Here is a 27,724-nt window from a genome sequence, read left to right as displayed (position 1 = left end):
CAGCCTTTTGTGTGGGGTTTAGGGTACATCGGTAAATTGTAGCTTACACTCCCACTCTCGAAGCTGCATGAGTCTGTGCATGCTCATCGGTCACACCATACCACCCACCACCACATGTAGATTGTCAGCCTGTGAGAAACACTGAGACATTATAAGACAGCCATACTATACATTGGTTGTATTGCAGAAAAAGCAGCCAAAGCCTAGCTGGGAATCCAGCCTCTGCTGTCAGAGCGTTAACATTTCGAATTGAAACATTAAAAATGCACAAAGTCTCCGAGAAACCTGTCCTATGCTGTGACAGGTGTGTGGTTGGCAAAGCAGCCTCTCTTCAGTCTTTCAGCATCAGGCAGCAGCAAACTGGAGCAGTGAGTCAGAAATGGCAATAAAATTTAACACTGCATATAATATAGCTAAAGAAGAGCAACCTTTTACTCTTTTTATGTCCCAGATCATCCTCATGAAGATGAAATATATCATTTATCTGCACCTTAATTCCTGTTAACAATCATTTACAATGCATATTGAAAATGACCAAAAAGTATTACGCCCTCAAATGTATTTTTCACAGTGGAAAATTTTGCTGCACCCATATTATGTGCTGGTACAGTGATATAAAAAAGTTCGCAACAACAGTGCCAATAATGTGAAAAGTTAATCTAAAGCCTACTGTTATCTCAAATGTTTGATATATCATTTTGAAGACCATGTCTTTGAATTTTGGACAAAATTTCAGATTTTTGTGAATGTTTCTTCTTCTTCTTTTTTTTTTTTTTTTTTACAGCATTTGTTTTCATTATGGGGATGAAGTCCATTACTGTGTGCAGCACACTGAGCTGTAATCTGCCAAACCTTTGTGCTCCTGCTGAGCCCCTCGTCTGTGCACAGCCTTTCTGAGGCCTCAAACACTATTACATCCACCCTCCATAATCCCTGTCACAATTCTATTTCTTGTGATTCTTTTTTATGTGGTTTGGAGAATTTAAATTCTGACAAACAACGTGGAGTATGCGATAAAACAAGATTTAGTGCTGGCCTTATGAAGGCAAATAAATCAATATAATGTATAGATAGTCAATTAATGAATAAAACCAAATGTTTGTTGTAGCTCTAAAATCAATAACTTTTAAACAATAAACCAAAGTACAAGGAAACAATTACCAAATGCAAAGTGAAAGTACTATATATATAATAGAATGATAATCTTGCATGGACAAGTTCATCTACACTACTGTTCAAAAGTTTGGGGTCACTTAGAAATGTCCTTATGTTTGAGAAAAAAAAATCTTTTTTTTTCAATGAAGGTACAGAGGTCCATTTGCTGCAACCATCACTCCTGTGTTCTAATGCTATATTGTGTTAGCTAATGATGATGAAAGGCTAATTGATGATTAGAAAACCCTTGTGCAATTATGTTAGTACATGAATAAAAGTGTGAGTTTTCATGGAAAACATGAAATTGTCTGGGTGACCCCAAACTTTTGAATGGTAGTGTATGAGGGACAGTGCTGTACTTATAACTTTATGAAAAGATTTAAATATGAATATAGATTAGAAAACATTCGAGTGTATCTCTCACATAAAACCAGATTCTTGGTAATAAGTAAAATATATGCGTTGTGGGATCTGGGTGAGCTGGCACTATATCTAAATACTTTATCTGTTAGTTAAAATTGGCAGCATTTAGCTTAAAGGCATGGTTTAAAAGCAAGCTTGACCTGTGAACAGTGGGTCAGCCTCAGTCAGGCCAGCAGTAACAGTGCTGATATTGATTATGGCATTTTCATTTGGCAGTTAGTGCAGGGCTGTGGAAACCCAGACACATGACCTGTGGACCCTGATCAGTAACCAGTTTCGTCATTTCACTTAGTTTTCCATTAAATCACACAGACTTTATTTATATTGTAGTTTTAAAATGAAAAGTTACAGAGTTACATGTACAAGTCATGGATAAACTAAAAATCAGGGTGTGTCAGCTGTGAGATCTGCACACATTTGATCTGCAGTAACAATAGCAAAAGCACAATCAATGTTTAGCATAAGCTTAAAAGGACAGATAGAAACTAACCACAAAGAGAGAAAACAGAAACGCAGTAAGTATCCTTCCCAGAGGCATTAAAACGAACACATCCGAAATTCTATAACCACAACAACATATAGTTTTTGACAGTGAAGTTCAGCAGCTCTTTGATTTATTTTCTCACCCTTCTAGTGCTTGATAAGAAAGTTAAAAGGCTTCACTGTGTGCTCTATCAGGCAAACTCAGCACCATGGAGATGTGAATCTGTGTTCAGGCAGGTCAAGGTGAGACTGATTTAGTCAACGCACACGTGGATATCCATGACAGTACAAAGGCTCAGAGATGAGAAGCTCTATAGGCTATATAGGGTCTCCTATCTGCTGCTGGAGTCATGACTGACAGTTGTATATGGTGAGCTAAAGAGCGGGGAATTATTCTGGAACTCCATGTTTAGACTGCTGCCACCGTAGAACAGATGCTGCTGGATGGGATGGTCTCCGGTGAGACAGATGTAAAGAGCTCAGTGTCCCACAGATAGCAAATAATCTGACAGCTGTGAGGACCACAAGCTGTCTAACAGAGGACACGCTGCCATCTCTGATGTGACGAGAACACCTGTGGTCTAAGTAGGTGCTGCACAGCCTCTCATGTACAGCATGTATGTGTATGAATGCACATTCACACAAACCTGGACTGTGTGGTGGTATGTTCCAGAGACTGTTGTATATCTGAAAGCACCCTGACTTGTCAGACACACTGAGGCATGAAGTCCATTACTGTCTGTAGCACACTGAGCTGTAACCTGGCAAACCTTTGTGCTCCTGCTGAGCCCCTCGTCTGTGCAGAGTAAAGGAAGGCCTCAAACAAAAGTACAATCCACCTTCCATAATCCCTGTCACACTTCTGTTTCTTGTGATTCTTTTTTATGCGGTTTAGAGAATTTGAATTCTGATATACAAGGCAGGGTGTACAATAAAATGACACTTCGTGTTTGGCTAATGAAGGGAGAAAGTCATTGCTTGATGAATAAAAATGTCTTGCCTTTAATTAGACAGTCATACACCACCGTTCAAAAGTTTGGGGTTACCCAGGCAATTTCATGTTTTCCATGAAAACTCACACTTTTATCCATGTGCTAACATAACTGTACAAGGGTTTTCTAATCATCAATTAGCCTTTCAACACCATTAGCTAACACAATGTAGCATTAGAACACAGGAGTGATGGTTGCTGGAAATGTTCCTCTGTACCTCTATGTAGATATTCCATTAAAAATCAGCTGTTTCCAGCTAGAATAGTCATTTACCACATTAACCATGTCTAGACTGGATTTCTGATTAAGTTAATGTTATCTTCATTTAAAAAACTGCTTTTCTTTCAAAAATAACGACATTTCTAAGTGACCCCAAACTTTTGAACAGTAGTGTATGTTGTATCTCACAGGCGATTTATTCTTTCATTCCAGTTTATCATCACCCTCTCAATCATTTTTCATCATAACTTCACGTCGTTTTCTCTTTCTGTTAAATGCTTTTTACCAACACTAAATACCAAAAATCCTGTGGAACCCCAGTCAAAAGTACCCAATTCCAACTATGCAGTTTTAATGGACGGATCTACTGAGTTCATGTTCTCTATGAACGTCACTCTGTGTGTGGGGTGTTGGATCACTGTCATTTTAAGAGAGACAGACATGGATGTCCTCATGTGTTGTGAATACTGTTTGTAAGGTAATATGATATTTAAAGTCAGAAATACAATGTCATTATAAAATGTTTATTATTATCAAATTAAAGATTTATGTTCTATTCTGCAAGATAAGACTATAAAAGAGCATCATGCATATTACTGACATGCTGTACATGCATGAATGTGTGGAGAAAGCACAGACAGGTTTTGTGACAGCAGAGACAATTATTATGTAAGGAGAAAGATTTGAGGAGATTTGAGGAGGTTAGCAGTTTGAGTATAGATCTATAACATAACTTTGAATGACACCAGTGTTGATTTTTTTAAACAACAGTAGCAAGTAGATCAACCCTGGGCAGATATGATGTTGCTGAAACTTTGAGAGACTGCTTCTTCTAAACATGTTTGAGCCATTAATAAATAACTTTAATGAGTTATGTGGCTGCACAGTGACTCGGTGGTTAGCAGCATCACCTTACAGCTAGAAGATCCCTGGTTCACGTCCCCACCTTCCTGGGATCTTTCTGCATGCAGTTTGTATGTTCTCCCTGTAATGCATGGGTTTTCTCCATGTTCACCAGGTAGCAAAAACATGCTGAGGTTCATTGGTGATTCTAAATTGCCTGTAGGTGTGAATGTGAGTGTGATTGTTGGTCTCTGTATGTAGTCCTGTGATAGACTGGTGACCTGTCCAAGTGTCCCCTGCCTTCACCCTAAGTCAGCTGGGATAGACTCCAGCCCCCCGTGACCCAAATGAGGATTAAACCGTGTATAGATAACGAATGGATGGATGGAGTTATGTCGTGAAAAAGAAAAAGACTCTCCTCAGTATATATGATGTATTGTGAGCTGTTCTTACACTTAATTAACAAGAGTGAAGAGTAACAATATACTTACCTCAAGGTACCTGTACTTTTATGTTGTCATTTTGTGCTACCTTGTATTTTCTCTCCACCAGAGCGGATTATTTGTTTAGCCTGTAAAAACAAGGTCTTTAGTGGATGTGGAGGAGCTTTGTCAGGTCTGAGAAAATAACCCTGATGGTGATGTCATGAGGTTTATCTCAGGCCAGCTGTACAGCCAGGCAGGGATGTCAGCGTTGGATTATTCTGCATAAACCACAAATTACATTCAATGACAATGTTTTTTTTTTTTTTTTTTATGTTCAATGGCAGAATAAAAAAATAAAAATTCTGCAATAACTGTGCATGACAGCTCTGGTCTGGTCAGGATTAGGAGAGGATTATCTTTACAGAAAATCAACTATTATTAAAATAAGGTTAAGGTTAGGAAACTAAAGCAATTGGTTAAGATTAGAGGTAAATCGTCTTTACACTTGTGAAAAGACAAAACCTCAGCCCTGTGATCTTGTCCCATGCTAATGTGCTGCACTACATGACCATCCACTCCCATGCCCTGCACACCTTTACTGCTGCATCACTACACACAGTAACAGTGCGTCACAGATACAGCAGTAGATGTACACTGTGGAGTGCAGAATCATTTAATATGGATGTAATTGGTAGGAACATAGGGCTGCTCATTTTGATCATGTAGACTCTACGTCTTAGCCTGCACTTGATGAAGGAGCCACAGCAGTCTGGCTGTTGGCAGAAGTGCACCTATGGGATCTCCAAATCATGCCCTGCTGGAGTTCACCTTCACCCCCTTCAGGGTCACATGATGTCCAACTGACACACAAATATTGAAATCTGCTCTTGGCTTGGGCTGAATGTGCAATATCTCCTTCTTTTCGTTGACTTGATCAAACAGCTGCATCGCACCGCAGCAGAGTCCATACTGTCTCCAAACTGAGAGATGAGCTGCGTTCAGCTTGCGCAGGCGGCCCAGCAGCAGACTGAATGCTGTTCTACAAGCAGACAGTTGAACTGTGAGACAGGGTTAGATCTGCTGTGCACAGATTCACAGTTTCTGCAGTAAAATCACTGGGAACAAACCAGCCGTGCTCAGAGTGAATCCAACATTTTTTCATTTACAGCAAAAATCTGAATGTAATTTTGTGCTTAGAATTGATTTTTCAGGAGTAAAATGCAGATTATTACACAGTTTTCTCAGTTTTGCTACTGAAATGCTTGATCGGACTGGGATATGGGGAGTTTGGAGGCTGGGTCAACACCTTGGGCTCTCAGTCATGCTCCTCAAGCTGTTCCTTTTGCCACGTGACAGGGTGGATAGTGCTGGTGAGGGAGGCTGCTCCCATGAGGACATGCTCAGTCTGGAACAGTATTTAGGTAGATGTCAAAGTACCAACAGGTTTATTCCAGCAAAACAATGTATGTAATGAGATAATCAATGTTTTTGTGTACATACACTATTGTTCAAAAGTTTGGGGTCACCCAGACAATTTCATGTTTTTCATGAAAACTCATACTTTTATTCATGTGCTAACATAATTGCACAAGGGTTTTCTAATCATCAGTTAGCCTTTCAACACCATTAGCTAACACAATGTAGCATTAGAACACAGGAGTGATGGTTGCTGGAAATGCTCTTCTGTACCTTTATGTAGATATTCCATTAAAAATCTGTCATTTACTGCTAGAATAGTCATTTACCACATTTACAGTGTCTAGACTGGATTTCTGATTCATTTAATGTTATCTTCATTGAAAAAAAAATGCTTTCCTTTCAAAAATAAGGACAATTCTATGTGATCCCAAACTTTTGAATGGTAGTGTACATGCTAATTGCAAATAAATAGCGTGAAAAACAAACTAAAACTTGGTCTCAATCATGTTTGTTCTCAAATTCGAATGCTTAACGTGGCCTAAACATCTATTTTACTCCGCTATTAACTTAAATCTAGAAAACACTGTGTATGAGAATATAACACGCTGCATAATGAACACTTTTACTGCTGATACTTTCAGAAATGTTGCTCATAATATTACTTCTTCTAATTTTCTTGAGCTGAATAGTCAAATATTTCCATTAAGTGGAAGCTGTCTCTGTATAGAAGGATCCATCGTGCTTTGCTGTTGCTTAGTCTATACAGGCGCACTCACCTTCCTCACCAGTCACATCCATGAGACACACTGTTGGCCTGAGCTTGTGTGTAACAGAGTGAAACTATAGATTTATTGATCAGTCTGTGACACCACTGCTCTAATCTCCCATCTCCTTCCCACTGGAGGAGGAACAACAGTCAAAGAGTGGTTTTAAATCACGCGACTCATCAGAATAGAGAAACCTGTGTGACACATAAGATAAGAAGCCATGATGGTTCCTTTTACTCGGTTCTTGTTTCCCACTAATTTAGGCCTCATCCACTTCAAACGAGTACTGTTTGTGAAGAACGTTTCAGTTATGTTGTTATGTTGTGCCTTTGCTTGTAACTGAGCAGAAAGCTGGAGGCTTGATCCTTCATTGAAGGAGGAGGGCTCACTCCAGACACGAGCCTTGTTAACTAAACCGTTCTCCTTTCATCTTGTGATACACAACAGTGTACTTTGAAAGGCTCCATGAGTCATCGTTTGCAGCGAGCAAAATGCAGCATATGCTTTTGATGTTCGTGTTACGTAAAATACACAAGCATCAATACACAATGCACATGGAAAATAGCCCTTAATGACTGACTGTATAAACACCAGTCTAGACAGTCAAACACACACATCCGAGGTGTGTTATTGTTGTGCACCACAGCTGACTGGTGGAGGAGATAGCAGCTGATTAGACACTGACTCCTCCTAAGCAGTCTGCACCCTGCAGCTCAGTCTGTCACTGATTTGAGGTGGGATGAATTCATTTTGGATTTATTTGTTGTGACCTCCACCTGCTGGCAGGGGCTTGTAACTGCAGATTGTGTCCTTTTATTGGCCTCCACAGAGCGGATCCAAATGTCTCTCACTAGCATGTCGACTCAGTTCTTCCAGAATTTTCTCTTTTTTTAAAATATAAAAGCCTTTCCAAATTTAGCTTCTTTTCATCTTTTGAATCTTGGAGCTGCTGCCTGTGCCGTCTTTTGTTGTTGTCTCTATCAAAGCCCCTTGTATAGCTGCCTCAGTCTGAAACATGTTTCAGATTATAGGGAGCTGCCAGACTGATCATAACCTAGAAGTGGGAAGATAGTACTTCCTGCTTTGGCTCCTCTCCATCGGCTTCCAGTAAAGTTTATTTTAAGATTCTATTGATTACTTTCATGGCTCGTGTTGGCTCTCACCTGCTTATATTACTGAGCTTTCAACTCCATATGACTCTTGAGCACATTTAATGTCAGATCCACAAATTTGTGTGCTGTGTTTATTCAATTTTAAACTTACACTGCCGTTCAAAAGTTCAAAATGTTCCTCTGTACTCCTATGCAGATATTCCATTAAAAATCAGCCGTTTCCCGCTAGAATAGTCATTTACCACATGAACAATGTCTAGACCTAGACTGTATTTCTGATTCATTTAATGTTATTTCATTGAAAAAAAGAACAGCTTTTCTTTCAAAAATAAGGACATTTCAAAGTGACCTCAAACTCTTGAACGGTAGTGTATTTTTAAATGTGTTTAATCTATTGTTTTTCAATAACCTATTTATGTAATCACTTCACAAGGTATATAAAATAACTAAAGGTGGGATGTTCTGTTGTTAATGACTAGTACTGCTGTTCAGAGTAGTACAGGTCTGCAGCAGAGGAGGCTGCATATTCAGGACCGCAGCTGTAGGATCTTTGTTTTTTATTAACTTCTTTTCAGGTCAGATAACATGTCAACCACTTGGCTGTCTTTTCTAGCCCACAGACACTGGCAAAAACAGAAACTATGTACAGTTTTGGGTGGAATAAGCCTGTTTTAAAAACTTAACCTGTTAAATAGGAAGTTTTAGAAAGTACTAACTGGACAGAATAAACCTTTACAACTTTTTGGAGAGAAAGCAGGATTTGGGAGGAAATAAACCTGTACGATCGTATGTTGCACATTTTGGTGGTCATACAGTTTGGTAGGTGGTGCTGTCGACAAACAAGGATCCCAGAAATGTGGTCTTATTACTGTAGCCTCCTCTGCTGCACACAACACACGGTTTACGGCAGACGTGTTTTTCATGAATATGCCTTACGAAAAAGAAAAAAATCATAAGAACAAGCACATTTAAATACACATAAATATAAAATGCGTAAATATAAACACATAAAAAGGACAGCTGACGAGTGTCAAACGAAGACTGACTGGTTATGAGTTCATTTCTGTACAAAAAAAACCCAGTAGATTTTCCTGCTTTCTGTTTTCTTTGTCTTACTGAAACCACTACATTCTAAATATCCCGGTGCTTCAACCTCATTGGTTAATGCCGTCGGTCCGACACGTGTCAGTGGTCTGTGATTGGCTGAATGTGTGAGGGCCAGCGGTGCGTAAAGCTGCCCCCTGAAACATAGATTGAACCCTGAAGTGAAGTAGGCCTTCAAAATAAAATCACGAAGCTTGTGAGTCTTGGATGTAAAATAATCCGCTGTTTCTGAATGCGGGTCTGACAAAAAAGAACAAAACTGACCTTCTAATAAAAATTGCAGACTAACAGCACTAATAGATGCTCCATTACATCCCAGGTTGTATATAACTTTCTCTAAATAAATGAAAACTAGTCGTTTTTGAATATTTATCACTGCATTTAATCCATTTTCTCCTTCCAACTTATAACAGAACAAAATATTGATTTCACTAACCTCCTTCCTGTTCCATACAACAGTTTTTTTTGAAATGTACGCATTGTAATAATCAAAATACAGCAAGTAGTAATTTGTCTCTGCACTTGCATTTCTGTTTAAAACCACACACATTAGAAATATGACTTAACTTAATATATTTTTAATTTATTTTTGTTTGTGTTGCCTCTTCGTTGTCTTCTTTCTGCCCTTGTTAAGGGTCATTGGTATATAGATTGTATACCAAGCTATGGTGCGAGAACAGCTTCAGTGATTGTTGACACTGATTCTCCAAGTCTCTGAAATGCCATTGTTCAAAAGATATTCCCTCATCTGGTGATGATATGATGATGGTGGAGAGTGCTGTCTGACACGTAGCAGATGATTTACGTCATTTTCTAACCATTCAGTTGTTAGAAATGCCCCCATCCTCTTGCATTATGGATTTGGGCATTGTCATCCAGGATAAATGGAGAAAAACATTATCATTCTGCATTAGGGGGAAAATGCTCTGTGTATTTTTTCTAAACCAATCACATATTGTGTGGAGCTTAGCCCAGGATGTAGCACCTGTACCCGTGCAAAATCCATCCATCCATTATCTATACACCACTTAATCCTCATTAGGGTTGCAGGGGGGGCTGGAGTCTATCCCAGCTGATTTAGGGTGAAGGCAGGGTTGTCAGTCTATCACACGGCTACGCATACAGACAAACAATCACACTCGCATTCACACCTATGGACAATTTAGAATCACCAATTAACCTCAGCATGTTTTTGAACTGTGGGAGGAAGCTGGAGAACCCAGAGAAAACCCACACATGCACAGGGAGAACATGCAAACTCCATGCAGAAAGATCTAAGGAAGGCTGGGATCTTCTAGCTGCAAGGCGAAAGTGCTACCCACCAAGCTACTGTGCAGCCCTCTGCAAAACAGTAAAATGGGGAAATTGTTTTGGTGGAAAATCTTCTCACAGGGAAGTGAACACAGTCAATAAAATGGATAATTTACTGAAAGAAAAAGCAGGCCTGCCTTACGGAATGATCCAGATTCTCAGGAAAATTTGCAATTGTGTCAGCTGCTGCCTGGAGTTTGCTGTAGGTATCCATCCATTCATCCATTATCTATACACCACTTAATCCTCACCATGGACAGGTCACCATGCCTGTTGCAGGGCTACATATACAAACTGCTGTAGGTATGAGGATTTTAAATCTATACTGTGTTGGCTTTATTTTCTGCTTCTATATGCTGTAGGGACTAATTTCAGTGGGTACATGCACAAAAGTTTGTGGTCACCCAGGCAATTTCATGTTTCCTATGAAAACTCACACTTTTATTCATGTGCTAACATAATTTTACAAGGGTTTTCTAATCATCAATTAGCCTTTCAACACCATTAGCTAACACAGAGTAGCATTAGAACACAGGAGTGGTGGTTGCTGGAAATGGGCCTCTATGTCAGGGGTGTCAAACATACGGCCCGCAAGCTAAAAGCAGCCCGGTAGAGGGACCATGTGGTCTGCAGGATGACGTTGCAAAGTGTAAAAATTACAGAGAAGACATTAATTGCAAATTGTAAATTTGTAAAACTGTAAACTGAAAAACAATTTCTACATCTTGACAAGTTGTTTTGATCATAAAGTTAAACTAAATGTTCTGTGCCTTTGTGGATAGTCTGTGATCTGTAAGTTGTAATGTGTAAAGGATAAACTGAGGCATAATATTGTTGAAATTGCACTTATTTTCCTTAAGAAACTTCCGGTTCAATACTGCTGGATCCTATGTGCCTCATACTCGGTCCCCCCCTATGTTCATATTTCTAACAGCAATCATAAAAGACTGTTCAAATTGCTGACCTTTGCTGCAAGGAAGAACATTCTGCTCTTTTGGAGCAAGGACGCCACCCTAACAAAGAAATCGTGGCATAATCTCACACTGGACTGTATCTCCAATGAATATATTACCTGTATGCTGCAGTCAACAGTGGACACTTTCCATAAAGTCTGGGAACCATATTTAAAATATACTGGACCTACACTGTCTTCTCCCATATTACCAGGATTTCCTAAACTGGCCTAGCCTGCCTATGTAAATTCCTGTCTAATGTAAAAATGGTTATTGTCTTGTCACGCCTGGGCTGTTTTTGTTTTGTTTTGTTCTCCATGCTATGTTTGTGTTTGTTTTCTAAGAAAAATCAAATAAACATATTATTTTAAAAAAAAGAAACTCCAGGTTGTTCATAATGTTTTGTAAAAAGATAGTTCATTAAATGTGAACATTTTCAGAATTGTACTTTTTTGCACTAAAACAAAGGGAAAAATTGGAGGTTATCATTATTTATAAGCTATTATGCTCTGATTTTACTGGTCTGGCCTGCTTGAGATAAAATTGGGGCGTATAAGACCCCTGAAGTAAAATGAGATAACACCCCTGCCCTATGGAGTTATTCCATTAAAAAGCATCCGTTTCCGGTTAGAATGGTTGAAAAAAACAACAACTTTTCTTTCAAAAATAAGGACCCCAAATTTTGAATGGTAGTCTATGTTTGTAGATCTCTAAAAGAATACCAGGGTCACATGCTTTTATTTTGTAGTAGGTGTCCGGCGGTGTGTTTGTGTGATGGCTCACTTGACAGCAGCGGACGGAGCTGCAGACCGTTTGAAATCCTCTCAGTGAAGCGGAGGGCAGAGGATCCAGCCCTGCAGACCAGCGCAAACATGGCGGTCTGTGGAGGAGACGTGAGGCGTTCGTGGTCCGGAACCGGGTGTCAGCCCGACGTCTCATCCTCTGTGGTCCCCGCGTCCGAGGAGGAGAAGCCGAGGAAGAGGAGGAAAGCCTTCTGCCTGGCCAGGATCAAGTCCCGCAACAGCTCCGGCGGCAGGCAGCAGCAGCAGCAGCAGCAGCAGCAGCAGCAGCAGCAGCCCGCCGCCAACAACAACAACATGCCGTTCATGATCCACTGTCAGATCGGCAAAGAAATCAAACACATCTGTAGCAACTGCCGGGGAGCGGAGCCGCTGGACGGTGAGGAGCCGCCGGTTACCCCAGAGAGGAGGAGGAGGAGGAGGAGGAGGATCAGGGTTACTGCTGTGGTCTGAGATGAGCCCTGTCATGTGTCGGACCGCTCCCTGCCAACCGGGGAGCCTGGAGGCATCTGGGGCAGAACATCAGCCCCGAGAGTCCCCGTGTGGAGTGATCTGCCTCACAGTGGCCTTAAAGGGGCTTAACGCTGCTTAGATCCTGGTGTTCTGTCAGAGTTAGTGCAGCTGGTGTCTCTGATTTACTGCAGCTAGTGTAGCTATGGTGTCACATTCAGGTTCTGTGTTTGGTTTTGCTTCCTTGTGTGGTTTCGGTTCCCTGAATCACCTCTGAGAGTAGATCCATCTGATTCAGGTTGTAGTTGGTTTGAGTGAAAATACCTGTTCCTAGTATGATCTGTCCATAGATACAGTGTCCACTTATGTGCAGTTTATTCCTCAAAAAGCAGACTTAATTGACATGTGCATTAATGTGTGTCTGTTGGTGATATAGCCATGGTCTGTTTAGTCAATAAAATGTCCCTTGGTGACATCTTTAAATCTAGTTTTGCTCGACCATCAATCCACAGAGGGAGACTGAGTTCACAGAGATATAAGAGCTGCACGTCCTCATGACTGAGAGGAGATGGAGGGGCATTTTTTGTTTTGTTTGTTTTTTCTTGAGTGGCTCAAACCATCAATAGATTATCAGTGCTGCTGCCTTCTGTCAATCCGGTTAATCAATTTATGGAACTGTGCCATCAGTCAGAGCATCTTTGGACGCTCAGACTGAAGTAACACGCTATAGATCAGTAAGGATGCAACCAACAATCATTATCATTAATGATTAATCCGTTTGTTGTCTTACTTGATTAATCCATTAACCTTTTGGTCTATGAAATGTAAGAAAAACGTGAAAAATGTCATTACTTTCTGAAGCCCAAGATGACATTTTCAGATGTACTGATACAAACCAGGAAATATTGATATATAAGAGGCTGGATTCAGATATTTTTGGCAGTTTCTCTGAAACAAAGATTACTCAAACCAATTAACTGATTATTGACACAGATTAATTTGATAGTTGCATTAATCGTTGCAGCTCTAAATAACTGCTCAGTTAATCAGTTAGTTGATTTATTGAGGCCTCTCTCCAGTATTACTGTCCGCCTGCAGAGCAGTGCAGTTCAACAATGCAAACAGCTTTTTTAAATGTTACCTGAAAGGCCAACTTAACTTCTCATGATGTTAAATGTTAATTACTGAGTTGATCGAATGTCAGAGGATTGCGAGAAATATGTTTTGTTCAGACCAGTGAAAGATATTCAGTATGTGAAGTATCAAATGTTTGTGAAGCAGCTTAAACTCTTCAGTTCTCAGAATTGTTGTCTATTATTTGTGAGTCGGTCAGCTAATCTAGAAATGGGATGGTAGTTTTAGCACCACCATTGTCCCAGAGGACTGATGAGTCAGTCACAGAATTTATGTGATTAATTGAAAGATCTGTCAAAGTGTTGACGGGGTTATTTTTGCTCCATGGATCAATACACTCAGGTTGAGGATTGATGCCTAAAATCTATGGCCCAGTCAGCCCAAAACATATTTCTGCAGCATTGATTTATTCCACGTCATTCCCAATAATGAGAGCAAAAAAATAACAAATCTAACAAACATGAATCAAGCAGGAACTTTAGTCATCTAATGAAGGGAGCTTGTTCTTCCGCCCTGCCAGCATCGCCTCTTGTTTGGCTCATCTGACTTGTTGTGGAGCTTGTTGTTGACTGAGTCAGTGTTTTGAGGCAGCAGTGAGATAACAGACCCGGGGTCAGACTGAAAGAATGTCGCCCTGCTGTGTGAGTCTGAGCCTCTGACTCACTGCTGGGGGGTCGGGCAGCACCAGGAGGGACGGGACACCTTCACTGTGTTTCCACAGACAACAGATGAGCCACGACTCCTTCAACCTGTCACGTGATTCATTAAAGGAAATGAAAAGGCAGTTTCTGGTCAGCTGGAGCTGCAGAACTCAAGTGTTTTATAGCCAAATGATTTCACTGCGGGTCTGTAATGAGTGTCGCTGGGGCTGGAGATGTTTCGCATTTAGAGAAAGTTTCTGTTTATTTGTGCAGGGAAGGTTTCTGTGAGCTGTCTGACATTCACACCAGGGTGCTACAGAGACCAACCACAGAGTCAACCTGTCTGCTGAGCAGCAGGGAGGGAGGCTGGGCCTGGGGGATGGATGCTGTTGTTGAAGGGCTGCTCAGTGCTGGCTGCTGAGCTGCTGCACATTTGAACTGACATCCCTCTTGTAGCAAGGCCACCTCAAGGCTGACGTCTCCTCCTGTCTGCAGCTGCTTACTGCTTTACACTCAGTTTTGGTTTTTCGTCCGACCCACTGGCACTGACTGATTTTATTTTTGGCTCCACTCTAGGAGCTGTTGGCTCTGCTGAAATACAGTAGACGAGAAATGTTATCAGAGGTCAGGAGCTTTCTGATAAGAAAAAAGATCTATCGAGATCCTGTTTGTCTGGTCGTAGTTGTTTGTTGGGTAAGAGACGATTATTGTTTTTTTAGTTAACTGCTTTACAGATGTTGAATCCTTTCGGAATCCATCCATCCAGTATCTATACACTGCTAATCCTCATTAGGGTCAAGGGGCTGGAGTCTATCCCAGCTGACTTAGGGTGAAAACGGGGAACACCCTGGACAGATCGCCAGTCTACCACAGGGCTACATATAGAGACGAACAAGCACACTCACGGACAATTTAGAATTACCAATTAACTGTAGGAGGAAGCCAGAGAACCCAGAGAAAGCCTACACATGCACAGGGAGAACATGCCAACTCCATGTAGAAAGATGCCAGGAAGGGGACACGAACCAGGGAGCTTCTAGCTGCAAGGCGATGGTGCTAACCACCGAGCCACTGTGCAACCCCCTTTTGGAATCATTTCCAAAAATGTGTTTTTATGCTTTTTCCTTAACTGTTTTTCATCATACACTGGGCTTCAACTGATGATTATTTTAATGTGTGTTAATTAGTCAGTTCTTTTCTCAATGAACTGATTAGTTGTTTGTTCCAAAAAAGTGTCCGAAAATAATGAAAAATGTTCATCGGTGTTTCCCATAGCCCAAGATGTTGTTGTAAAATGTTTTGATTTGCACTAAACCCTAACATATTCAGTTTACTGTCTTAGAGGAGTAACAAAGCTCCTTTATGTCCAAACACAACTAATCGTAGCAGCTGTAATCCTGCACTCTAGACTATAGATACTTTTAATATTCCTTACAGTTGGTCATTTTTGCAGACATTACAATGACACATGACTCTGTGAACTCTCAGCAGTTCTTCAGTATTTGCAGTAACACAAAGACTTGTGCTCAGTTTTCCTTCTGCGATAGTTCTTTTTTCATAAATCCCAACTTACCACATGCATCTGAGTCCATGTGGATGTAGGTTTATGCAGTAGTGTGTCTGTTTGCAGTGTGTGCAGTGTGTCTGCTGGTGTGTGTGTGTGTGTGTGTGTGTGTTTACATCCACCGCTGCCTGCTGAAATGTTCCTTTTGTTTTTCCATCCATGGCTGCCGGCTCCAGCATCATGCCCTTGTTCTGCAGAGGATGTAGTGCGTAATGGGAAAGGTGTAATGTGGAACGGAAAACTGGAGCATGCTGCATAGGGGGGGCCTCCAGCTTGATTACTTTCAGACAACTCCCTGTGGGGCGGAGGGAATTACAGCTCAGAGGGAGACGGTGAATGAAAAACATGGAGGAGGGAAGACTCCCCGTTGGAGAAGCTAATATTTCTGTTCAAATGTCTTGTGGATATTCGCAGCACTCTTGTTTACATTCTGTTTCTGTTCTATCTGGTATCCACGTCAGACCCATCCTGAGGTTTTGCTCCCGTCGCTCCTCCGTGAAGCATCTTTTTTTTTGTTTTTCCTCTTGTTACATAAGGTCTCTGCTGGTGGAGCCACCTGACATATTAACTGTGATTAAGAGCTATCCAAATACGCTTTACCTGACTTGATTATGCACAGCCCGCTGGCAGAGTACATCCCCTGACATTTGAAACAGACACTAGTGATCTCCTGCTTTCACTAACTGTGGATTTAAGAAGAACATTATCACAATAAATATGCAGCACAGTAACTAAATATTTGCTTAGTGCCTCACTTGACCCGACCATTTAAAACAAGTCTAAATGACATCTTATTCGGCCGTTATTTGTAAAGATTGTACACATGGAACTGCACTGAAGCGGCAAAAACAGTCTGTTTTAGTTGAGATAGATATTTCAGAGTAACTCTGTCAATAGAGGTGTGACAGGTGAAATTTATGAGTGTGTTATATTGATTTTATCTGAAAATGATGGACACATTGGAGGGTAGGATGTTTGGGAGCTGTGGACTATTACCCACTTAGAGTCACCACTACAGTTATCAACAGTACTGATTAATGATCCTAGTCATTGCAGCTCCATACTTTCTTCTGCTAATTCTATGACAAACACTCCAGATAAATTCCATATAATAGTATGTTTGAATTCTACCATTAATGTGCTTTCAGGTGGAAGACAAAAACACCATCGAGCACCATGAGGTTTTGTTTGTTGCCTTGGTTAATGCTTCTCCTTGTGTTTTCCAGCTGAGGAGGTAGAGAGGTTGGCAGCGATGCGCTCTGATTCCCTGGTCCCAGGCACGCACACGCCTCCCATCCGACGGCGCAGCAAATTCGCCACTCTGGGACGCCTGTTCAAACCGTGGAAATGGAGGAAGAAGAAGAGTGAGAAGTTCAAGCAGACCTCTGCAGGTGAGAACCAAACCACTGTCAGCATCACACCTCAATTACCACTCAGTTTTGCTCCTCTTCCTCCCTGTGTTAAAGCAGACGTTCCTTATTTTCTCCTATATATCATGTTGCAGTGTTGGATGTTCTTATTAAACGTAGCCATACACTACCGTTCAAAGGTTTGGGGTCACTTAGAAATGTCTTTATTTTTTGAAAGGAAAGCATTTTTTTCAATAAAGATGACATTGAATGAATCAGAAATACAGTCTAGACATTGTTAATGTGGTAAATGACTATTCTAGCTGGAAACGGCTGATTTTTAATGGAATATCTCCATAGGGGTACAGAGGAACATTTCCAGCAACCATCACTCCTGTGTTCTAATGCTACATTGTGTTAGCTAATGGTGTTGAAAGGCTAATTGATGATTAGAAAACCCTTGTGCAGTTATGTTAGCACATGAATAAAAGTGTGAGTTTTCGTGGAAAACATGAAATTACCTGGGTGACCCCAAACTTTTGAACGATAGTGTAGTTCAATAATAAATAGTTTTCTCTCACTTCACTACATAATTGCTGCGTCGTTTCTGGTTCCAGCCATGAGCCAGATGCAGTTTGTGCTGCAGTCAGTGAACAGTAACACCAGTTCACAAGTGATTAGATTTTGGCAGTGATGCAGCTTATAGTCTGGATCCACAGATTTGTCAAAGATTTCTGCATCATTGCGAGATAGAGGGACGACATCACTGTAACTATGACAACGAGTGAACACTACATCAGCTGCCTGCTGACGATCACATGGTTGCGATTCTACTTCAAATCCACCACTGCGGACTTATGGGGACTTATCTGTAGGAAACGATACGACTGGCCAGCCTAGGCAGAATACTGTGCTGTTTGAGCGCTTTTCGTGTTTTAAAAAGTAAAAACCATATGTCATCAATTACACAGACAAATCTGCGTAGCCCTACTTAAAGAGCCCAGAGCTAAAAGTGCGCGTTTCAGACTATTAATGAACTCAGAGGCTGCAGAAAGGACCATTGTCAGATAAATATATGTGTTTTTTTTTATTTATTTTTTTTTATTTATGAATGTGAATGTAAGGCTACTCGATTGGAGTCACAGAAAAATAGAGAGGTGGAAGGAGCATAGTAGGTCCCCTTTAAGCTGCCTCACTCACATGTGACAGCAGATAAATGTGCCTGTTGTACCTAGCAACAGTAGCATTGATGAATGGGAGCTCAGCAGTGGTGCCGAGCTGCAGAGCAGGGGGTGATATAGGAACTGCAGAAAACACCTGCTGCGGACCATTATGGTTGTGTAAAACGGAGAGAGGCTTCAGCATCAACCAGACCATCGTTACTGCCAAGCCTCGGCGGTCTGCTGTTAGTGTAAGGCAAAGTTTGGCTTAGTTTGCTCTGCACTTTGTAGAAGAAACACATCATCAATAGTGATAACACTGAATTGATAAATTGTCAGCTTATTTCAATCATCATCCTATAGTCCTTTAACTGGCTGCAGGTGGAAATAAAAGTGGTTTATGATGATAGTGCCAGGTCTGAATCAAGCTGTGTCCAAAGTCAGTCACTATCCACATAATGAATTCCATTTAATTATGACATGTTTTAGATAACAAACTCAAATGAGCACTTTTACCCCACACCAAGGTCACTCTCCCCTGGCAGCAACTAAATTGACCTTTTTCCCTGTCTGCACAAAGCACCATGCAGTTATTGACTCTTATTTAACGCACTGTGGATCATTTAAGCATAATAATGTAAAAGTAAATGCTGCATACAGACACACTGTGTAAGGAACTATATAGTGAATATTAAAGGATTTTCACAAAGTCAGTCTGTGTAATGTAACAATACAGAAAATATACAGCCTGATTTGAAAATGATTTGATAGCGATACTGGGGAGCATCAGCATTCAACACTTTTCAGTTCAACCAGGACAAAAGGTGAACAGTGTAGATCTCAGATGCAGCTCAGAATCAATATTTAGCAAACTGATTGTTCAGCCAAGTGTTGTCTTACTTTCTGACGTGATTCTCACAAAGATAGACGTGCTTTTCTATACAGAGATGAAAGGATTTTTAAGAGATTTAGTTAAAAAAAACCAAGAGGTTAGTCACAGAAGACTAAAAAATGAAGACGAAACAATCAGGTAGTCATAATAGTAACAGTCTGTACAGCAAATAGTAAAGATCATGTACACAATGTATGTTTATTTCACTTGGTTTAAACATTATGGCTAAAAGCTGTTAATTACAGTGTTGATCGGAGATGCAAACACAACAGCTGTGTGGAAGAGTCAATAATTAATGTTCACTGCAGCAACAAATTAGCTTTAAATGGAGGCTGTCAGCCACTATGTGGTCTCTGTAGTAGTAAATTGCCTCTTGATCCAGAGCAATGCCCCTCTATCTGAGCAATATGAACGTTGTTGCATGTCTGGCTCAGAGCTACAATATTCTCTGGGTCCTAAGCCGTGAAACAGGACAAAGAGTTTGATTTGGCTGTAGAAACGAACGCTGTTGTTGTTTTTCAGCTGGCTGAACAGTTTTACATCCTGTTCTCAGTGAGAGACACAAACACACAGCAGAGGGGTGAAGAGAGGTTTCCTGCAGCCAAGCTGTTCTCCCAGCTGTCACAGCAGCTCCATGTTTAATTCTTTCTTTTTCCTACTGAAACCTTCCTCCTTTCTCTGAATCCTAGTAGCACACAGTATACATTCTATAGCACACACGTGTACACGCAGGTGGCTGCATGTTGTGTGCACCATGTGTTCATTCTGGACCTCTGCCATCATTGAGTCAAAGTAAATTCATTTATGTGGATGTATGTGATTTTTTAAGGTCTCATCCAGAGACAGTAATTATGCCTTGTATTTAAATAATATAATTCAAAAGTTTGGGGTCACTTAGAAATGTCCTTATTTTTAAAAGAAAAGCACTTTTTTTTCAATGAAGATAACATTAAATGAATGATAAATCCAGTCTAGACATTGTTAATGTGGTAAATGACTATTCTAGCAGGAAATAACTGATTTTTAATGAAATATCTACATAAAGGTACAGAGGAACATTTCCAGCAACCATCACTCCTGTGTTCTAATGCTACATTGTGTTAGCTAATGGTGTTGAAAGGCTCAATGATGATTAGAAAACCCTTGTGCAATTATGTTACACATGAATAAAAGTGTGAGTCTTCATGGAATTATCTAGGTTACCCCAAATTTTTGAACGGTTTTAAATAAAGTTCAAAGTAAGCACAAAATATATGACTGAATAGTAGAAATTTACAGATGTATCCATGGTGAAAAGTCTTAAAAGGCTCTGAATTCAGTTCCCTCACATAAAAGGCCTAAGAAGATCTTCAAAAGGAGTTTTTGAACATTTTTCTTTGCCGACCGTAGACAGTCTTAGTGGTTACTAGGAAAGTGTTGATTTCAGCAAAAACTGAAGTTAACAAATGAATTAGCTGTTTTAAAAATGTGTTGTTCGGCTGCCCCTGATACAAACTAGAAGTCGCTGAGCAGCCGAACAACACAGCTCAGGTCAAAATTTGTTTGCTTGACTGTGAGAAGCTCTACCAAAGAGATTTGCTGGGATCCAAAAAATATCAGCGTTTTTAAGCTTTATTAACCCTTAGATAAGAGTAATTGGATCCTACACTCTTCCACAAGTGGGTCAAAAATGACCCATATAAGAGTCATTGTGTTATTATACTATTTTTTGTCATTTTGCTTAAGAAAAATCTTTTTTATTACTGTTTGTATTATATTTTTGTCCACACAAGAACGATTTCATGTTTGAAATATGTTTTTTTTTCACTTTATAACACATTTTGAACATTTTGATAATTGAAAAAGAAGAATATTACACAGAACAGCAATAGAAGAATGTCAACATCCATTTTGTTGACATTTTTCCACTCTTTTCCTCTAACTGTTGCTGCTCTCTGTCCCCCCAAGTTTGTGCATCACCTCTTGTATGATGTTATCAGTGATAAAGAGGTTGGGGTAGTTATACAATTACAGTTTCTTTAAAAGTATAAAAGGTAACTTAAATATTTAAATAAGATGATATCAAAAATATGTTTTTGAGGAATAGTTGGAATGTTAAATGATAATAACTTTTCATTACAAAGACTTTGCTAGAAAATGACCTCACCAGGTCATTTTTGACCCACTTATGCATCTAAAATATCAACTTATTACAACATACTCAAAAATATGGCAATCAGGGAAATGTCTGTCAATAAAAAATTTTTAAAAAACCACTCAACTCCCTCAACCATCTACTGCTATCAACCATCAGCTACCAGTATCATAACCCAGTGAGCTGACTCCTACAGCTGTCACTGCAGTCACTCATTAACAGATGATAGCAATACCAAAATGTACACCATCACAAAACAGTATCACTATCAAATTCATTTGTTTATCCAGAGTTCATTCATGACTTCTTCAACAGCCATAGACAGATTAAAGAGGGCCCCACAAACACTGCTCTTAATCTGCCTTTTATTCCCACAGTGCTCCATGTTGTTTTATCACCTTTTTCTTTCAGCCTGGGTCTTTGGGTCTCCGAGTTGCTCTCATCCTATATTGAGATTTACTTATTATAACACAATTTACCCTGAATTCTTGTGTTCTGCATCCAACTATTTTAACAGAAGTCACTGTGTAAAGTAAAATCCAGCACTGTAAAAATTTGAAGTTTGGGGTCACCCAGGCAATTTCATGTTTCCTATGAAAACTCACACTAATCATCAATTAGTCTTTCAACACCATTAGCTAACACAATGTAGCATTAGAACACAGGAGTGATGGTTGCTGGAAATGTTCCTCTGTACCTCTATGTAAATATTCCATTAAAAATCAGCCGTTTCCAGCTAGAATAGTCATTTACCACATTAACAATGTCTAGACTGGATTTATCATTCATTTAATGTTATCTTCATTGAAAAATACTTTTTCTTTTAAAAATGAGGACTTTTCCAGGTGACCCCAAACTTTTGAACAGTAGTGTATATATTGTAACATAATGATCTGAGATAGTAAATAACAGTAATTTGGAGTGAGACAGCTACAGAGAAGTCAGCATCAGCACCGTGATATTAGCAGTGTGTCTGTCACAGGATCAGCTGGCTGCTAGTAAAGTCTGTGTGCAGCTCAGATGTTCAGTCGCAAGATTATTACTGGGCAACAATGATGGAAGCAGCAAATCCAAACAAACAGCTGCTGCACCTCGCACATTCCTCAGCACCAGCCCAACATTATAACATTCAAGTGTAACATTCTTAGTATCAGGCACGCCAGATTTCTCTCTGTTGTTGTTTTGACGTCACGCTCCTCATGTTCCCTCAGTGCTGGAGAGGAAAATGTCCACTCGCCAGAGCAGAGAGGAGCTCATCAAGAAAGGACTCCTGAAGGAGGTTTATGAGAAAGGTGAGGGTGACAAGTAACACACAGGACTAAAATGTGAAATGTTGCACTGCTGATTAGTTGATTAATCATTTTATTTTGTCCATTTTCATTTTGTTCTTTTAATAAAGTACATTATTTAAGGTTTTCTACATGCAGCTTCGCAGATTGGCACTTTGTCTCTGGTCTTTTCTCTAATATCTGTTGGTTTCAGTCTGCTGCTATGGCAGACGGATAACTCAGTATTATCATTACTGATCATATCAGGTTATTGTTTTCAATAATTCTGTATATGTAGGGATAAGTTAATGATTTTAATACATTTTCATTTTGAGACAAAAAATTATTCATTTACTTTCTAAACCCCATAGCCCACCGTTTTTTGCGCTGTTTGGCTAAATTGAGAAGCCATGACTGACTCCAACAGCCACCTGACAATATTGAGGGACTTTTATATTGAACTGCAGGCTGTGTTTTCACAGATCAGAGAGGAGATGTGGTTGGGAGCAAATCTAACAGAATGAGAGGAAAGTAAAACATACTTGATAAATAAAACAGATACAGTATGGCTTGAAAACAGTATTCAGATGAGCGAGTTGTTGGAAGATGCATACAGCACGGTGAAATGTGATGTGCAGAGTAGTGTGCAAAATGCCTAGTTTGTAGAAGTTGTAAAAATGTTTGTAAAATATCTATAGTAAGTGTCACCATTTGGTCAGGATTAAGATACTAGTTTTGCACATGAAAATCCTCAACATATTTGCTTGGTATTTTTAATTAATTGATTATCAGAATTGTTTGCAGTGCATTTTCTGTTTAAAGTGATCAGCTGGCAAATTTACGTTTAACAAAAACACTAAAGCAATATGGCTTCCTCTGGTTCTAATTTCTGCCTGTTTTTCCATTTACCTCCTTTGGATCCTCATTTGTCTTTTCATCCCCCTATTCGTCTTGTCCTGCTTTGTCTTTTTCCGTAGATGGCACATCTCCGGCTGTGCGGGAGGAGGTGAAGATGGAGAACGGTCGGTCTCCGGTGTTCGGCTCTAGCCTGTCAGAGTCTGAAGGTACTGAGCTGATGGAAGGAGCAGCAGCAGCTGTAGGTAGGCAGCACAGCCTCAGCACCACTGCTACCTGATTACTTATTTGATACATTATGGCCTCTGACTCTTTCATTTTTTTCTTCAGGATCACTGGAGTTTCAAATGCCCAGTGATGGCACATGTCAACAAGACCACGTCCAGAAATCCAGCCAGGCTCCACCCACAAAGAAGTCCATGGTATATCCGGCTGACGGCGCCGAAACAAGCCTGTCCAGACCTCCAACGCTACACAAACAACCTCCTGCTCTACCACCCAAACCTTTCAACAGGCTACCTAATCACATTACAGGTCGGTGTGTCTTCATGAACACTCATAACTGTGCTTGTGTTTGCCTGTCTAACTCTGTCACATCCTGCCTCCCATTCAGACGCTGCCCCTGTGAAGTTGCCATGTATGTCGGTCAAGCTATCTCCTCCTCTACCTCCAAAGAAGCTCCTGATCTCCGTACCTGCAGGGAGCATGGAGCCCTCTACGCTGGCCTTCCAGAAGTGCTCCGCCCCTCCCAGCCACGCTTCAATGGGCGGACACTCGCTACAGTACGGGACACTTCCTGTTCCTCTCCACCCGCCCAGCCGGATCATAGAGGAGCTCAACAAGACCCTGGCCCTCACCATGCAGAGGTTTGAGAGGTGAGGATCACTCCCACTGGAGGCTTTGATAGACACACGGAACTTTTTCATTATTCGTTACTCTGCTGATTATTTTGTCTACATTAACCACTTGAAAGCCGTTACTAAATCTGTCTATTACCACCTGAAGAACATTGCTAGGATCAAGGGTTTCGTGTCTAGAGAAGACACAGAGAAACTTGTTCATGCATTTATTTTGAGTAGGTTGGATTATTGTAATGGTGTCTTTATAGGTCTTAAAATGAATTCAATCAAACAGCTTTAGCTGATCCAGAACGCTACTGCCGGAGTCCTAACCATATTACACCAGTCCTCAAATCACTACACTGGCTTCCTGTTAGTCAAATGATAGAGTTCAAAATCTTACTCCTGGTCTGTAAAGCAGTGAATGATCTTGGATCAAAATACATCCTGGACTTATTAACTCCATATGAAGCATCCAGATCCCTCAGGTTATCAGGCACAGGTTTACTGTGTGTTCCCAGAACCAGAACCAAAAACAGTGAAGCAGCATTCAGCTATGATGCTCCTCACCTGTGGAACAAACTTCCTGAACACCTGAGGTCTGCTCAAACTGTTGGCTATTTAAAATCAAGCTTAGATACTCAAAATTTTGTTTTTTAATGCTCTTTTATGTTTTATTTCTATGAATGAAAGATATTTCAGTTCACATGGATGTGAAGCATGGAAAAACATAATCCTCACATTTGAAAAACTAGGAGCAGTACATATTTGCTTTTTAAATAATGTTCAGGAATCAAATGTGATAATTGTTGCTGGTTAAATTGACAGCGTTCATCCTTAGCTAGCAATAAAGTTTTCCATTCCAGTTCTTACCCAGAGTGCATTTTACTCCTATATACTTGATTTTCTTCATCCTAAAGCTGCGGTGTTTCTCAGACATTGTTCTGATTGTCCACCTCCTCAGGTTTATGCTGCAGTGCATGAAGGGAGAAGAATACTGTCACTGACAAAATGTCACTCGTGGAAAACCTTGTGTTGTTTTCATCATCCACAGTCTCTTATGGAAGCATATTGGTTCCACCCCTTTTCCTCCTCGACTTCACTCTTTCACATCCATCAGTGTGATTGGTCGCCTGTCTGAAGATTCATTTTCTATCAGCCAGGCTCTCCCTTGGGCAGGAGGTCATGTTCATGGAAGAGCCTCCTGATGTGTTTTTTGGGTCTAAACTTGCTTATTTGTACAAATCACAGTTGTGTTTTTCTCACACTTGTCCCTTCTTTGCCTGGATGGAATTTATTGTAAAGATATTTGGTGACACATACACGTGATTCACTAAACTGAAGAAATTGATGGGGCACAAACTCTTTTAATGCTCTTCCATAGAGCTTCTCTCGTGTTATTTTACTATTTAAACCTACTTCACGGGACAGTGAGCACACATGTGACCATTGCTCTTTCCCACCAACCTGCAGTTCCATGATGCACACTGTTCCCGCGGTGATGATCGAGTGTGACGACGACAAAGAGAACCTCCCCAACGAGGCCGACTACGAGGACCTGCCGGGTATGTACAAGGACGAGGAAGAAGAGGAGGAGGAGGAAGAGGATGAGGAAGAAGATGATGAGGATGAAGAGGAAGATGAGGAAGAGGATGAGGATGATACACTGTTTACAAGTAAGCGTCTTTCTTTTCCTCTGTGGGATTCTTATTCAGGAAGGTTCTGGAAGCAGCTCACTGTTGCTCATCTAATTAACTGAGGCCAATCAATACTGTAGCAGCAGTGGTTTTTTCAGTGTGTGTCCTTTAACTGTCGCTTCTTGTTAATAATAATACATATTTATGAAGTGGATGCATCTACATATGTCATTTTTATTTTGTGTATGAGCATATGTGTGTCTCCATATGGCTACACAAGCATCAACTGCACACATGCCTTTAAGTATTCAGACCTTCAGTTAGTAATCAGAGATATGAATTATTCATCACACCAGCGTTATGCATATTGTGGTTTTAGTGTATATATTGCAAAAGGCCTCTTATATAATACATGAGAAAGGGGGAAAAAAGGGACAGTGCTGTGTGGGTCTCACTAGGGATTTGTCTTCTTATGTTTCCCAAAATGAAAAAGTCAAATGAAAGAGTCCATATCATGTTCAATTACAGCTTTCTCTCTTTTTTTTGGAAGACACTAGAATCAGTTTAAATGCTTTAATGTTCAAATGTATTTTTCCTCATACTGTAGAACCTCTTCCCACCCTCTGTCTCAAATGCTACATTTTGACCGCTGTCCTGAAAAGTCTGCTCTAATTGGTCAGCTACCACAACCCCAAAATTTTTAGACATGCATTCCTTCCCGTTAATCTGATGACAACTGAATGTGTCGGCTTCATGTCTAAATGAGCATCCTGCTCATTTCCCTAAAATTCTCAAGGTCAATTTTACTGGCTCAGACCAAGTAACATTTCTGTGACTTCCAACTCGGCTCAAGTCTGAACTGAACGCAGTCATATTAAGGGACAGGAACACACAAAAACAGTATACTTCAAGTTGTGTGAAGTGATCTGAGGAAGGATTTTAGAACATTTAAGCCACAATAATAGTCCAAAAACAGCATCAGACCCTCAACAGAATCCATACAAACATCTTCAAACATCACCTTATGTTTGGTCAAATCTCATATGTATGAAAATCTTGCACGTGTGGTGGGTACGTCTGTGTAAAGCTGGGAACATTAACACAAGAGTGACCTGCGTCTGTCACTTCAACACGCTGATGAAGTAGCAATGTTGTATGTCAAATGTCTGATAAGGGTTTTGGTTTGAGGATGTGGCCAAATTAGATACCAGGCTAAGTGTGTTACATGGTGACATACATACGTACAGTAAGGGAAGAAAAGCCTGTATTTCAAACGTGGCATTTCAGGCAGGTAAGGGAGAGAATAACTCCCTTTGGTGTGGGTTTTGGAAGTTTGCAGGCCTTGTACATGCAAAAAAAAAATTGTTCTAACACTTTGAATGAAAGAAAAAAACAACAAGAACCACAGAATATGAGCTCTTTAAAGCTGCAGCAATTGACTTTCTTTGGCCACTAGCAAGCAGAAGGACTGCACAACAAATACTTATGGCCACACCAAGCTCTCATGGCTAACATGTTAGCATAGAATCACCTTAATCCATGTCCTGAAAAGACATGGCAATATCAGCAGCCCATCAGTAGTGGAGGTGCAGTGCTTTAATGCACTAATATCGGTTCTAAAATTACATAGAAGTTTACATTTAAAGTTACATTTTTATAAAATATATTATGCTTCAGGGCTGCACAGTGGCTCGGTGGTGAGCACCATCACCTTTTGATCCACGGTTTGCATCCCAGCCTGGGCCTGGGATCTTTCTGCATGGAGTTTGTATGTTCTCCCTGTTCATGCTGAGGT

General features: G+C 40.3%; 1 protein-coding gene across 2 annotated transcripts in view; it reads left to right on the top strand.

Annotated features, from left to right (window-relative positions):
* phactr1 (phosphatase and actin regulator 1) overlaps positions 1 to 27,724 on the top strand; it is a 46,556-nt gene that overhangs the window by 13,302 nt on the left and 5,530 nt on the right. Inside the window, exons 1-7 of one of the 2 annotated variants that reach the window (XM_023272301.3) lie at positions 12,012 to 12,385; positions 17,022 to 17,186; positions 22,542 to 22,622; positions 23,576 to 23,698; positions 23,784 to 23,987; positions 24,067 to 24,328; positions 25,766 to 25,968. In XM_023272301.3, coding sequence (XP_023128069.2) covers positions 12,079 to 12,385; positions 17,022 to 17,186; positions 22,542 to 22,622; positions 23,576 to 23,698; positions 23,784 to 23,987; positions 24,067 to 24,328; positions 25,766 to 25,968 — 1,345 coding nt within the window. In that variant the 5' untranslated portion in view covers positions 12,012 to 12,078. Of the gene's footprint in view, positions 1 to 12,011; positions 12,386 to 17,021; positions 17,187 to 22,541; positions 22,623 to 23,575; positions 23,699 to 23,783; positions 23,988 to 24,066; positions 24,329 to 25,765; positions 25,969 to 27,724 lie in introns of those variants that run through there. The other variant, XM_023272302.3, reaches the window with a different exon arrangement.

The sequence above is a fragment of the Amphiprion ocellaris genome, chromosome 2 (assembly GCF_022539595.1).
Source record: "Amphiprion ocellaris isolate individual 3 ecotype Okinawa chromosome 2, ASM2253959v1, whole genome shotgun sequence".
Taxonomy (NCBI): domain Eukaryota; kingdom Metazoa; phylum Chordata; class Actinopteri; family Pomacentridae; genus Amphiprion; species Amphiprion ocellaris.
The sequence above is the reverse complement of the archived record's forward strand: the minus strand, read 5'-3'. Positions and strand labels throughout refer to the sequence as shown.